Consider the following 15,224-nt stretch of genomic DNA (forward strand, 5'->3'; position numbering starts at 1 on the left):
GACGTTAGCCTGTTGGAGAAGCTAACACTGATGTTAGCCTGTTGGAGAAGCTAACACTGATGTTGGCTTGTTGGAGAAGCTAACACTGATGTTAGCCTGTTGGAGAAGCTAACACTGATGTTAGCCTGTTGGAGAAGCTAACACTGATGTTGGCTTGTTGGAGAAGCTAACACTGATGTTAGCCTGTTGAAGAAGCTAACACTGACGTTGGCCTGTTGGAGAAGCTAACACTGATGTTAGCCTGCTGGAGAAGCTAACACTGATGTTGGCTTGTTGGAGAAGCTAACACTGATGTTGGCCCGTTGGAGAAGCTAACAATGATGTTAGCCTGTTGGAGAAGCTAACACTGATGTTGGCCTGTTGGAGAAGCTAACAGTGATGTTAGCTGATGTATTTAAGTAGATTCCACATTGTTGTAAATATACTTTAGTGACATATGAGTCCGTGTTGCAGCAGTACTTTATATTTTATTTATTGTGAACATATTTTACAGACTCAGACATCTTCAGTTACATTCTTTGAACAACACAGTCACTTCAGTCACACACAAACAGGAGTGTACCGTCCACACGTCTCTTTGCGTTAGATGAAGCTGTGCTGTGTGAGGCGGACATGTTTTGTGCAGCAGTGAAACAGACCTGAGGTCAGTGACTCAGTGGAGGTCATGTTAAAACAACACTCACATGTCTGCATGTGTGTTGAGTGAGTTAATGGTCACCGTCCACACTGTAAGAAATGAGTCCAAAGTCCTCCTTCAGTGCAACAGTGAGGCTTCACAGAGTTATTTAACTCTTACAGAGTTTCTGTCTTTGGTGCAAAACTCCTTCTTTGCATTTTTATTGTTGCTGAGGGACGAAGTTACGCCTGTTTTCTGTCTAAACTTCACTGGTGTAAAAGATTTTGCTCCATTTGCTGCCGCTATATGTTTTATTTATTTTCAAAGGAGGCTACTCTTTATTTTATTTTTTTAAGTAAACCGTGCCATCGTTCAGCAGGATGCGCGGCAGGAAGTGCCCGTTTATCATTGCCAGGAACTGAGTTAATGTTTCAGCCGAGCTGTTAAATAACAATAAGTTTAACTTCGAGATCAATGTGGTTGTTCAGTATGCTAACTTATTCCTGCGTCGTTTAATTTGTGACGCTCGAGTTAATGACCAGAATCAAACGTTTTGTCAGAATAAACTGAAAATCTCTGACAGGCGCTAAACCGGAAGTTAGCCGGCTCGGTTGGTGGAAGTCTGTAGTGCGCACGGTCTATTGGCCCCACAAGACGATAGATTCAGGTCACTTCATACCCAGGAAGTCGAACTCTTTCGTCTTCAAACCGCACTGAGCAGCTTTCATAGTTGAACAGGGCTCTGCCTTCGACACTTCGTCCAGATTTCTTGACACATCCATGCTTTAGCTACTAGCTACCGTTAGTTAGCTCTGTTGGCCGTGTGGCTGGTGGCCCTATAGCAGACTGGTTCTGAGCAGCCGGGGAGTGTTGGTGGTTACAAGGCTGAAAACATCTGCTTTATGGCATTATTTACAAAATGTGTACCATTATCACAAGATAATTTCCTCGGGATTCCACATCTTGCCTAAATCTCCTTCAGCAGCTACTGCTGTTGCATCGCTTTTGCTGTAGGAAAAACTTCAATCCAATTAGAAAACATGTCAACTATCACCAAACAATATTTCTTTCCTTCACATGGTGACAGTTCAATGAAATCCATCATTAAATGGTGAAATGGAGCATCTGGGGTTGGATGGCTGGACTGCTTCATTGCCTGACCTTGGCCTGCGTTATATCTGAGACACACTCGGCACTTCAAACTAAAAAAATGTTGTATTAGTAGCTGTTTCCACCATCCCCCCTTTTGACACATGGTCCTTTCATGTGTCAACTTTAAGGAAACAAGTATTAAGGCAAACATGGGCTGCCGGTTGGACCATACCAAACATTATTACATTTTTACAACCAGTGTCCTTCCACAGTTTTCGCTCTAACACCGGAGCGTTCTTCTGGACCCCAACCGGTTCTGCAAAGGACACTGTAGGGATTACGGAAGAAGTAACGTTAGACATGTGTAATGTTGTTACAATTGGAGTTTGTGCCGCTGCCTTAGCAGCCAGATCAGCTCTTGCATTTCCTTTTGAAACACAATCTTGTGCTTTTGTGTGAGCTTCACTCTTGCAAACAGCTATCTCCTGTGGAAGTAAGATTGATTCCAAAAGGTTAGATACCTACAACATAAACAATCACATCAACATTTATTAAAGGTGTTGTAGTTAAATCAGGTCTTAGAGAGCAGATTTCTGCGATTGCAGCCAAACAGTCATGTGGTTCACCATCTGCTTCTGATTCTAATTCAATACAGTGCATCAAGTTATGATAACGTTAGGAAGTGTGAGCAAGACATTATGGTAGCGCATCATCAGCCGGAGTCAGGTGACCCGTTCTCTGCTCCAGAAGGATCGAGGACACTGCATGTGGAACCAATAAGATTTGCTTTCTGATATCCCACCAACCCTCGTGATGCTAACACCGCTACACTAGGTACCTGTGACAGAATTGTATGTGGACCTGGAACCGCCGGTGCTCTGGCATGTACAGCGCCATTCACTGCTTTTAGATCTTGGACAAATCTCCAAGTTGTATGCTGATTTTCCTGTGGAGCTGACATGGTGAGTCTGGACACGGCACAATATTCTCTTGTTTCACAAGTGATTCAGATACCGGAGTTATTCCTTCAATAGCTTCTGGACTCGATGGATATTGGGCTTTACAAGGTCTATAATCGAACTGTAGGAGCCAAATTGAGCTTATGTTGATTATTATATCTTCTTTCTTCTTAGCAGTCTGTGAGAATGAGTGAGTGAATGGTTGAGTAAGTGATTGTGTGACCACAGGTCTGTCTCCATCTAGAGGTCGCTATGGAGGCTGCTGAAGGTGGAGCCAGGGGGAAGGTCTTAAGAGCTGGAAGCCACAGCGGAGGCGTGGCTGGCAGAGCATACAGTTTTTTGACCGTGTGTGATACTGTGTGAAGGAGGATATGGAAGGCAAATTATTTATTTTTATTTTTATTTACAACAAGTTTTCTGTAAACTAAATGGGTTATAATAAATGGTCATAGGGACCAACCTGAACCACTTCTCTCCTCATCTTTAACTCACGCGTCAGAACCCAACTCAGCCACAAAGCAAGGAACAAAAGACAGAAGAAAACGCTACTACACGGACTGAGGTGTAGCAACCAATGTTCCTGCTGTTTTCATCAAACCTACATCATATTTGTGTTTTGCCCACAATTCATCAGGAACATCAGCCAATCGTGGATCATCAGGTGTCACCTGTGTTCCAATCACAAATGGCCACTGACCACCGACTGAGTTCATAGGACAACAGGATGAAAACAAAAGAAATGTTTTGCATCTCTTTTCCTGAGACCAACTTTCTAATCATAGGCAACTGCAATTGGGGGTCATTTCTAAATCATGCGTCTCTGTTGTAATCTGAGAATCATCATATACGTGTGTGTGCGTCTCGTCCTTGTGTGTGTGTGTCGGTGTGTCTCTGCTCACCTTCTCCAGTGGCCTCCTCTTTCTGTCCCTCTTGGGTTTGTCACAGTCACTTGGTTCTCTGGTCAGAACTGCCATTCTTCTTTGTCTTCTTCAGACTCTGGTTCAGGACAGTCTCTCACCCAGTGGTCGTAACTTTCACAACAGAAGCAACCCTCTGGGCGTCTCTTGTTGAAAGCCCATCTTTGTCCTCTCGCCCCGTCGTCCTCTTCTCCCTCTGCGATGGTTATGTTGCAATTTCTGCTCATAGGTTTGCAACTGAGCCATTTGAAGTCCAAACTTCTCCTTCTTTGTTGTTTCTGAACAAGTTTCTTGATGTCTGGACACAAGCCCTCCACTAAGCTCTTTTCCTGTTGTTCATAGGGGCTGTCAACAGTTGGATCAGGTGGTGGTGCCAACCCACTGGGAATTCTGTCTGTCACTATGGCCCAGTCCATTTTTTGGTTTGCATAGTATTCAGTCAATCTTTCGATCAAGTCTGTTGCTGCCTCTCTGTATTCTGAGCGCTCAGCCCAGTCACATGGCATATCTTCTTCAGGCCAGTCACCCTGGTCAGCACCCCATTTCAATTGAGTCTTTGTGACCATAAGTCTCTTGGTTTCTGCTGTAGTAGGACGATGTTGCTGGATCAATTCCAACAACTGAGCTCCAAACTCAGCACCTCCAGCTTCTGAGGGGTTCGGCATTCCCTCCGTGACATCTCTCAAGTCTGCAGCTGTCCGTGGTCGATACACATACATTGTCCCTGCAGCTCTGGGACTTTGCTACTTTGATCATAGGTTGTAGGACAGATGTTTCCATATCGTCTCTCTTCGGTCCCCCATGGAGACAAGTTGCTTGTTCCAGGCTGAATGGGTGCTGGACAATGACTGCCAGTGGGGCTGGTGGGGGTTAGAAGATCTTTACGTCCCCCACTACGCAATCTTTCTGCCATTGGTGGTGTAGGTGGAGCATTGAGACCAGGCAGAGGCAGGGGTGGACACAGCTGGCCAGCAAGTTGTGCTGCGTTGGGAGGCCTGTAGGGAGGAGGCGCCGCTTCCCCCGGAGAGACAGTCCAGGTCCTGGTCAACTTTTCCTGTGGAGAGCTCAGCGCACTGTACTTTAGTCGCTCTCTCAACTGAGCTTCTGTTTTCCATTCAACAAAAGCTTTCCAACCAACATCATTTTTCTTTTTTTTATTTCAGCAGTTACTAATTGGGTCTTAAATCTGATTTACACTAAAACTACCATTTTTTGGAAACCCAAAATCCCCAAACTGCTAAATGTGCACGTCTCCATGTTTGTCACTCATTATCTTCGCACAGCCTTCACATTCAGTTTTAACCCCCTCCAGTTAAATTTGATTTCTTCCCATATTGAACAATATGTCCAGAAATTTCAACAATTCCTCACACAATTTGTTTTCTTTTCACCAGTCCAACTGGTTTTCTTCAGCTAGTCCAACTCAGCTTACTTTAATCCGATTAACGTGTCCACCGTCATTAATAAGCTCGTCAGCCCCTCAGCGGGTCCTCTAGGCCTTATCCTATTAAATATTGTGTCCTCACTTTTTAAATTCTTTATCCCTCAGGATGCCGTGTCGAGGAATCCGGGATACACATCTGAATCAGGCGCCACTTCTCATCCCCACCGGTCGATTAACGATCCTCTGTCGGGGAGAGGTGTTTGGCTTCGGGACCCGGTTAACCTGTCAGAGTGTATCTCAGGAACTCCTCGAGTCAGACATCCCGGACAAGCCCCCAAAATTGCTGTGGCAACTGAAAATCAGTCGCTTGTCTAGTGCAGATGAGAGTTGGTCAAACACCAAGTTTGACACAATATTTCTTTTCTAGAAGTTCTTTATTGCTTGCAAGCAAGAGCCACACATCAGCAGCGCATAGATGTTGACTGAGGAGAGGCCGTCTTTCCTCAGCTTTTGTAATAACAAGAAACAATACATTCAAGTGTAACAGTCACAAGATTACAAGTGATCTTTCTCAAAACACTCTTCCAATCATCTCCACCTCCATCTCACGATCCACATTAACTTCTTATACACTTCAACCATTGTTGTGTGTCTTACATCAGACTAAGGTCAAAACACTTCTACACAGAAGAGGCTCCACCAGCCCCCTTCAGGATGAACTCCTTACCTAAGTTGCCTTATGTTGGTTTTCACAGCACATTATATATATTCAATACATGAATACATCCATTCATATTCTGCAAACTCATAATATCACGAGACAGAACTGATGTCGGAAACACACGAACAATATGAATTCACTTTGCCTGCATAATAACGCTGCATCAATATTGTTGAGTTTCATATGTAAGATCAATATATCAGAATAAGAAGAGACATGAGAAGTTCTCTCACAGGTCATAAACCTTCAACATAAATCTTTACAAATCCAGACACAGCTGATTTGATGTTAGTTGAATGATGCTTCACACAGACACATGCAACTAACCATCTTCTCTAACGTGGCATCATGTCACACACACACACACACACACACACACACACACGCCTGTAGTTAGATTGTGTTTTCATCGTTGTGTTGAGTAAAGACATTTGAACCTTCATGCTGTCTGTTTAATATTGTACAAGAGTGACTGTTGCCGACCTCGACTCTGTCACGGACTCAGACCCTTCGACCATCACAGCTGCTGTGGTCATTTTGATTGTAGTTATTAAGTTAATTATTCATCAGAGTTACAAACAGTTTAGGGCCTTTTTATCAGACTGATTTGGTGAATTGGCTCTTTTCCCTTCTTCAAGGGTGGTCTAATGTGAATTGGATCTTTTTATTAATCATAATTAATAATTATCCCTGATGATCATTCATTATTATTGATAGACACATTTAACCCAAAAGTCCTTATTACTGTTGCATGAAGCACAACAAACTCTACCACATTTATGTTATTAGAAAGAATAAAATGGTATTAGAAGTTATCAGGAAACATTTGTTCAACCAAGAAACTCTTGTTTTCACTCTGTTAACTGATAATAATAATAATAATAATAACAACAGTGTAATATGAGGTGGGTATCATACTGTGAAACTCTCAGAGCGTTACAACCCCAGTCTGTGAAACTGTCTGTGTTGTGGAGTGGTTCCTCACAGAGCTGGGAGGCGTCACGGAGACACAAACAACACATTTGTGAGCACATGAAGACATCAGATCATCAGCTTTCTGCTCAGCTTCTTATTTATTGTCGTCATACAGCAGGTTATGATCCACATTAAGGTTTAAACCTCCACCAAATATCAAGATAGTGCAGAGATGAACACACCGTGAGACTACACATTTATCTTTATCCATTAAATGTTTCCGGGCCGACTTTCCTGCTGGCACACATGGAGCAGCAGTCCAGCTGAAGGTTTCCCTGCTGGTGGTCAGTTCACCAGTTCAGCCTGAAGTCCTGACACGTTGGTAATGTATATTCATGTTTGGGATGTTACATATTTGTGCGTTGAGCCTGATTCAATCAGTTGTGTGCTGGTCACAGGCCTGTAACTATGGACGCACACAGACTTACTCTTTTGGCTGCACCACCAACTCCCTCATAAGCTCCAATGTTCATTTTGATCTACATTTCTGAAGGACAGCAGACGGCACCAGCTTTCTAATTCGCTTTTTTTTCTAATGTGCTGGTGGACTGTGCTGGGAACCAGTTTCAGGAAAATACGCCCATTAAGAGATAACATGCTTAATGATAGAAAGAGAAAGAAATCACTAGAGATCAACTGCTGATATTCTGCTGTACGATGGTCCTGGAGATCTACTGCACAGGACGGATCTTCATGCTGATGCTCTTCAGGGAGTAGTTATAGCCCTTCCAGGTTTTCCAATGAACTCCAACAGCATAGACAGTTTTATCACCCCCAAAATGATAAATCGCGTTTGGATTTGTGCGCACACAAGTCCTGTACCAGAACGCTCCCATGTATTTTCTGGCACAGTTCGTCCTCCTCGAGCGATCCTGGTCTTTGTCGAAGGTGGAGAACTTTTGTCCGTTGTGATAACTCATGGAGTTTCCTACAGAAACACAAACAAGAACCACAGTGTTGGTAAATGTGTATAAACTTTAAACATCAGCGTAACTTTAAAAACTTCATGGATTCATCAGATGGACTGAAGGGACAGTTATGGTCTGGACAGCTGAAGTCCTCCTCATCAGCAGCCCAGGCAGCAGATTGGAAAAAAAACAAAAGCTGCTTCCTGAAAGTTGCGACACATGAAGGCGAGAAGTTTAAAAACCTCACGGAGAAACGGCGGCAGACGTGGATTAAAAACCTCCGTCTGAAGTCTGAAGGAGCGGAGTCAGACGACGCTCGTGTGTGCAGTGATGAAGGCTGCAATCATTTTGCTACTTAACTTTATATATCTGGCTCATTTAAGTTGTTGACTCAGCCACACAAAACAGTGTTGAGCCTCAAGACTCTTGAACGCCTTCATTTGGCGAGCCGTGCAGTAGGAGGTCTGCAGGACTAAGTCCTTCCACATATCGATCACCTCCACGCCAGGCGAATCAGTCAACCCGTGGGAAAAGCCCCTGCTGTGTAAAGTGTAGGGGTCATATCCAACGTGTCTGATGACACCTGCTGTGTGCAGATCCATCCAAGGCTTTAGTCTATTCACTTCCTCCATTCCCAACAATTCCCAACCAGCGTTTTTCACTTCCTGCCCCCCGTCTGACGTTCACGCGTCATCGGGATCACGTGACTGCAAACAAGCTGTTAGAGGTCAGAGCCAGAGTCGCACATTTTCACATTCATTTATTTTATGGGCAATCTGACAGAGAAGTCACCGATGCTGATAATCTGAGAATACTGAACATGGGCCTGGACGAGCGCTCTACCTCTGCTCTGTATGCTCTGTGTTGGTGCTCACGCTGCCTGAGACGAGCTGGACCGCTAAAATAAAGGAACCATGCTCATCCTGCAGCCCGGCCACGGCTCTGAGCCGAGTGAGTCATCAATGACGTCTCTGTTGAACTGATCGATCCTCTCACGCTCCTACGGGAGCAGCCATCTTTGACGGACTCAAGTAATGATGACTTTTTCTTTCTTTGTTACATTTTCTAGAGTGAAGTAAATAAATGATTGAATGACAGACCTGACGTGAACTTACTGACCTGCTGTTCCTCCCCTCACGTATCCACCTACAGACAGTTTATATCCTGTACGTGGTCCTCCGACGGAGAAGCTAGTGTACCGAGCCCACGCTTTATTTCCTTTAAAGTCCTCCATGTCGACCAGCAGCTCAACTCTTCTGCCTTGTGTCAGGCTGTTTATGTTGTCAAGACCTGCGCGCACACACACACACACACACACACACACACACACACACACACAGTACATTATATATATATACTTATATACACATGTACATTTAGCATTTGCACAGATGTAATTCAGTCAAACACAAAGTGGCTGATCTGAAGACGTCAGGCTCATCTCTGGATTTCCTCCACAGAGTATAACGTTCGTTCTCATGAACAGAGAGTTTCATGAGGTCTCACGATGGTGAGTTTGGTTTCATCTCTCACCGAGCCAGTACTCTCCATCAGCGCACCCAAAGCCCGCCTTGTACTGATCCCAGGCCCTGTGGAAGTTCACCGAGCCGTCCATCCTCCTCTGGAACACCTGGAGGGACGAACACACAGCTGACAGCTCAGGTTTCCACACGGCAAAGTTTTTACTGGTATTTGATTTATTGTGAAGGTCTAACAGGAAGTGTTTGTTCTGAAAGTCAGTATATGACTCAAAAAAACTCACCGTCCAGCCTCCTCCATGTGAATCCATGTCACAGTACACCTACACACAAACACAGTCATTAGTAAAAGTCACAGCTGTTTAAACTGTATACATGAGTCTGTGTGTATTATTTCATTGGTGCTGTTGGAGTCTCCTGGGGTTTTATATGTGGAGCATCAGGATGTGCAGACACAGTAAAGCTAAACTACACTGCTGCTGCTGCTTGTTTCTGTCCAACCATCTGTCAGAAGTGGTGACAGAGTTTCTATCAGAGATGCTTCACACGTCAGGAATGGAAATGAAATATCATTTACAGACCTGTAGCTTCTATAATGTAGCCTATAGTGACACGACACACCTGTAGCTTCTATAATGGAGCCTATAATAACACGACGCACCTGTAGCTTCTATAATGTAGCTTATAATGACACGACGCACCTGTAGCTTCTATAATGTAGCTTATAATGACACGACGCACCTGTAGCTTCTATAATGTAGCCTATAGTGACACGACGCACCTGTAGCTTCTATAATGTAGCTTATAGTGACACGACGCACCTGTAGCTTCTATAATGTAGCCTATAATGAGACGACGGACCTGTAGCTTCTATAATGTAGCTTATAGTGACACGACGCACCTGTAGCTTCTATAATGTAGCTTATAATGACACGACGCACCTGTAGCTTCTATAATGTAGCCTATAATGAGACGACACACCTATAGCTTCTATAATGTAGCCTATAATGAGACGACACACCTGTAGCTTCTATAATGTAGCCTATAATGACACGACACACCTGTAGCTTCTACAGTTTAACCTTCTGATCCAACTCATCGACTGCCTTCAAAGGAAAACACCTTCTGGTTTAAATAAATGTAACCTGCGACCCAGAGAGGATGAAGAGTACCTGGACAGCAGAACTGGGTCCGGCAGGATAGATGGTGTAAACACCACTGGGTTGTTTCTTGTCCACACGGATGACACTGCAGTCCTTCGGCTGCTTTTTAATGCAGCTGGTGAGCGCTGGAGCCAGGAGGAGGACGACGACTGAGAGCAGCTGAACAGAGGAGATGTTGTCATTTGGACGAGGTTTGAATCGAACACACTGATTCAGCAGTTTGGCTTCTAGTTTCAGGGCGGTGTGGTCAAAGTCAGATATCACGAGCCTCTTCACAGTTTGATAGAATCACATCTGTCTAATACCAGTTCACAGACTCACCTTCATGGTCAGTCAGTTTTTGCTGGAAGTAATAAACTGCTGATGTGGATCTGTCAGAGGCTCTGAAGACACAATAAGAAGTAAATCAGAGAACAGATTGTGTGACTGTAGAAAGGCTTCGTCTGCGTCACTCCCCATGAAAATACACTAAGCTCAGCACAACGGGGAGTGGGGAGTGACGGTCGGAGCTTCCCCACAGAACTGCATCAAAAGTCAGCTGGAGCAACGTTCACCATCACCGCAGATTGATGCATGGAAATAATCACAATCTGCAGCGTGACCAAAAGTTTACAACCTTCAGCTCAACTTTTTGCTAATTCCATTGTTTTGGGTCGAAGGAAGAATCCCAAAAAGACAATAAGTTAAATTGTCTCCTGGTCGGATGCTCACCTGTCTGAACTCACCTGCAGGTTGAACTGAAGAGGCTTCACCTTCAGAGGAAACAGAGACAAACTGCTGCTTCTCCTTCAGTCTGTCGCAGCCTCGCGACTTCACGTCTTATATCTACAGGAGGCACCGTGGCGTGACAACAGGCGGATCTTTGAAAACACACTGTTCTGTCCTGTGTGGACTTAATCTAATGTAAAACAAATGTTCTTAAGTCAACACAGCTGGACATCACTTATGTAATCATCAGACATGTAATGTATTCGTACACGTTTTGTCAGGAGTATTTATCTTTCACAGCCTAATATTAAACTATTGGACTTCAAACAGACTTCACATTGAACTGAGTGCGCTTTGAAGAGTGAAGCTGCTCTGTAGTCTGGTGGTACGGCAGCAGATACTTCTGTATCTGTTGTCAGATGGCAGCAGGTGAACACACTGTGTTGTCTTTAAGTATATTTGGGCTCTGTGTGCAGACATCTCACTTTACCGATGTCACTGATGCTCTGTAGATGGTACCAGTGATGTTCTGGTGGTTTTAATCAGCCGCTGTAGAGCCTTCCTGTCCTGGGCCGTGATGAACCATGCCAGTTTGTGATGTTTCCAGTCAGGATGTTTTCGGTATCTCTTCTGTAAACAAATTTGGGAGCGAGCACTAATGTAGAGGAGGTGTGACCGCCATCAGATCTCCCTGGGGTGTGCTTGTGTGGAAGTCCTAGATCCAGTTGCAGAGTGTTGTACTGAGTGTTTAGCTTTACAATCAGCTTCATGGGTGAGATTGAAGTCAACAAACAGCATCCTGATGTAGCTGTTCTTATTCTCCAGGTGTGTGAAGACTGACTGCAGGGCAGTGGATATGGCCTCCTTCAGGTCAAGGCCCCGGGAAGAGCGCCAGGCTTTAAAGCCAAATTTCATACTGGCCAAACCGGGTAACTACAACATCACATGATGCACTGCGGCCTAAAAAAGCTTTCATTGTGAAAGAAGCGGCTGTAAATCGGTGGATACATTTTTTTAAGCCAAATGACTCGTTTTGAAGTTGATGTTGCTTCTGAATTTGAATTTGTTTGAAGATTTTAAAGCTCCTCTTCACTCTGTCAAGTCCTTCAGTCTCGTCCTAAACATTCCCTCCGATACACACAAATGTAAGAATCAGGAAATGCCGCATTCAGAGACGGCGTCTTGTTTCCATCGTTGGGTCTGATTGATTTCCATTGTTACTAAGCTTTGAATAAGATGTAGATCAGATGAGGAACATTTCAAAGTTTGAAGGGAGGTTCCCGCTGAAAGTTCAAATGAATAGATAAGAGTCCAAAATACATCAAAAGCTGAAAATGTTGTCGATTTGCTTGAAAATCTGGCAGAGAAAATACAAATATTTGGGAATACATGAAAGATATGAATGACAAAAGAGTAATCGCACACCATTTCTAACTGAGCTGAATATTTTAAACATTTTAATGAGGCCTGGTACACAGGTACTTTTAACAACGCTATTTTTTTTCCAAATAAATTCCCTTCAACGCGAACGGTATTAAAAAATCTCTGTCGACGTGAAAACACGAACGCTGGCCAAAGCGAAGGTGCAGGGATGCCATGGGCTCGGCGAAACCCTGCTGTCACGTTAATCTCTCGCTCGTGCGCATTAGACTCCTCGGTCCGTGTCTCAAGACGGGTCGGGTGGGTTGCCGACATCGCTGCAGATCTCTTTCGCCTTTTTCTTGGGCCGGTCACCACCCTGGAGACAGTGGGGCCGGGAGCGAGGGGTCCCTTTGCGTCAGGGGTCTTTGTTTGAAAACAGGCTAACTTGCGGTTAGCTTGCTCACTACTTGGACAATAACTACACACAGTTCATTCAGCAGATGTAAACCCCGATTCCAACAGAAGTTGTGTAAAACGTTGATGTGATCATTGTCTCTGACATATACTCAACTGGATACAGCACAAAGTGTCAACACAACTGTTGCATCATCTCTGAACACAGTGCGGACACAGAGCAGACAAAAGGCATGCATGTGACCCGGGTGTGCAAATACTCCACCGTTTAAACTGTTTCATTTGGAGCTGGTTCTCAGTTAAATAAAACTATGAAATGACAGAATATTTGTACAATTCAATTCATGTTTTCTTTGTGGTGCTGAACCTGCCTGTGTGGAGTTAATGCTAATCTAACAGGATGTTTACTCTCTGTAACAGACGTGTCGCTCGGTCAGGAAGCCTCAGCACTCGAGTGTTCAGAGTCTAAAACATGGCGTTCCTGGAATTAAAGCTCATGCTGGGTAGAAAGATGTTTCAGCATATTTCTGCTGTTTCCACCTTTATACGGGAACTGTTGTCATCTTTCTTCATGAAATTAAGCCGTGCTTTGGACCATGTTTCCTCTCCGCCATGACCCCTTCCTTGTTGCAAGTTCATGATTGGGTGTGACGGGGGCATCCTCGAAAGGGTCAGTGGTTAACAAGCAAGGGCGGGGCGCCGCTCACCACTTTGTAAAACGCATGATTGTATAAAGGAGATCACTACATGGGCCCACAAAGACTTTGTGCAACTGATGCTGCTGAAAACAGTTTGTCTGAAAATGATTTAATTCTGTCGTACTCACGTTATATCCCGGAGAGTCAGAAGGTCAGATCAGGCGGACTTTCGTTGACAGGTTGGATCCTGGAGAAAGCAGCACAGGAGGATGGAGCGGGCCTGTCTCCAAGTCTGCTGGCACCAGCAAATGAAGGCCTGGACTGAGGGAACGTTGGCCTCTGTAGGCTGCAGTCTGTCTTCTTCAAGACGGATAGAAGAAAAATCTTTAACATCCACAGAGATGATCCGATCTGAAGAACACGGTTCAGAGGAACAGGGACAGAAAACACACGTCCTTGTGGAAAGACACGTCTTTTGATGTCTGAAAGGTCTTTTAACATACAAAAAGTATTGAAAGAAAAGTTAACTGATGGAACGATTTAGCTTTTATTAAATTCACAATCATCACATTCCTCAAAATATTCTCAGTTTAATGTCACAGAATAAAATAATTCACTGGTTGAAGAAGAACAGGAACTAGCTCAGGTTCTGGCTGAAAGACAAACATTTACATTATTATAATGTGTCGCCCCGTCAGCTCATAACTTCAGGCAGAGCCTGAAACAAAGTTCAGCAGTATTGATATTAGAATGTTTGATGAGTGATTCATCTGTTTTCTTTCCCATCTTTACTTGAGGCAAATATCTGATGTCCTGTTGGAAAAGCTAACACTGATGTTGGCCTGCTGGAGAAGCTAACACTGATGTTGGCCTGCTGGAGAAGCTAACACTGATGTTGGCCTGTTGGAGAAGCTAACACTGATGTTAGCCTGTTGAGAAGCTAACACTGATGTTGGCCTGTTGGAGAAGCTAACACTGATGTTAGCCTGTTGGAGAAGTTAACACTGATGTTGGCCTGTTGGAGAAGCTAACACTGATGTTAGCCTGTTGGAGAAGCTAACACTGATGTTGGCCTGTTGGAGAAGCTAACACTGACGTTAGCCTGTTGGAGAAGCTAACACTGATGTTGGCCTGTTGGAGAAGCTAACACTGATGTTAGCCTGTTGGAGAAGCTAACACTGATGTTGGCCCGTTGGAGAAGCTAACAATGATGTTAGCCTGTTGGAGAAGCTAACACTGATGTTGGCCTGTTGGAGAAGCTAACAGTGATGTTAGCTGATGTATTTAAGTAGATTCCACATTGTTGTAAATATACTTTAGTGACATATGAGTCCGTGTTGCAGCAGTACTTTATATTTTATTTATTGTGAACATATTTTACAGACTCAGACATCTTCAGTTACATTCTTTGAACAACACAGTCACTTCAGTCACACACAAACAGGAGTGTACCGTCCACACGTCTCTTTGCGTTAGATGAAGCTGTGCTGTGTGAGGCGGACATGTTTTGTGCAGCAGTGAGACAGACCTGAGGTCAGTGACTCAGTGGAGGTCATGTTAAAACAACACTCACATGTCTGCATGTGTGTTGAGTGAGTTAATGGTCACCGTCCACACTGTAAGAAATGAGTCCAAAGTCCTCCTTCAGTGCAACAGTGAGGCTTCACAGAGTTATTTAACTCTTACAGAGTTTCTGTCTTTGGTGCAAAACTCCTTCTTTGTATTTTTATTGTTGCTGAGGGACGAATTTACGCCTGTTTTCTGTCTAAACTTCACTGGTGTAAAACATTTTGCTCCATTTGCTGCCGCTATATGTTTTATTTATTTTCAAAGGAGGCTACTCTTTATTTTATTTTTTTAAGTAAACCGTGCCATCGTTCAGCAGGATG

General features: G+C 44.0%; 1 protein-coding gene across 2 annotated transcripts; it reads right to left on the reverse strand.

Moving 5' to 3' along the window:
* Positions 1 to 6,738: 6,738 nt before the first annotated feature.
* LOC311250870 (microfibril-associated glycoprotein 4-like) lies at positions 6,739 to 11,040 on the reverse strand. Of its 2 annotated transcripts, none has more exons than XM_084342989.1 (7): positions 10,939 to 11,040; positions 10,535 to 10,596; positions 10,223 to 10,372; positions 9,335 to 9,373; positions 9,106 to 9,202; positions 8,692 to 8,862; positions 6,739 to 7,592 (listed from the first exon to the last, which is right to left on the reverse strand). In XM_084342989.1, exons 2-7 carry the CDS (start codon positions 10,538 to 10,540, stop codon positions 7,336 to 7,338), a joined length of 720 nt encoding a protein of 239 aa, XP_084199115.1. In that variant the 5' UTR covers positions 10,541 to 10,596; positions 10,939 to 11,040; the 3' UTR covers positions 6,739 to 7,335. The 2 variants fall into 2 exon arrangements, with proteins under 2 accessions (XP_084199115.1, XP_084199116.1); XM_084342990.1 differs by having other exon boundaries at positions 10,925 to 11,032.
* Positions 11,041 to 15,224: the final 4,184 nt, after the last annotated feature.

Source organism: Pagrus pagrus (genome assembly GCF_965226575.1).
Source record: "Pagrus pagrus genome assembly, chromosome: 21".
NCBI lineage: Eukaryota > Metazoa > Chordata > Actinopteri > Spariformes > Sparidae > Pagrus > Pagrus pagrus.

Coding starts and splice junctions, on each gene's coding strand:
- LOC311250870 (XM_084342989.1), bottom strand. Junction 9,374..10,222: donor GACCCAGTTCTGCTGTCCAG/GTACTCTTCATC, acceptor GTTTGTGTGTAG/GTGTACTGTGACATGGATTC. Junction 9,203..9,334: donor CACATGGAGGAGGCTGGACG/GTGAGTTTTTTT, acceptor TCGTCCCTCCAG/GTGTTCCAGAGGAGGATGGA.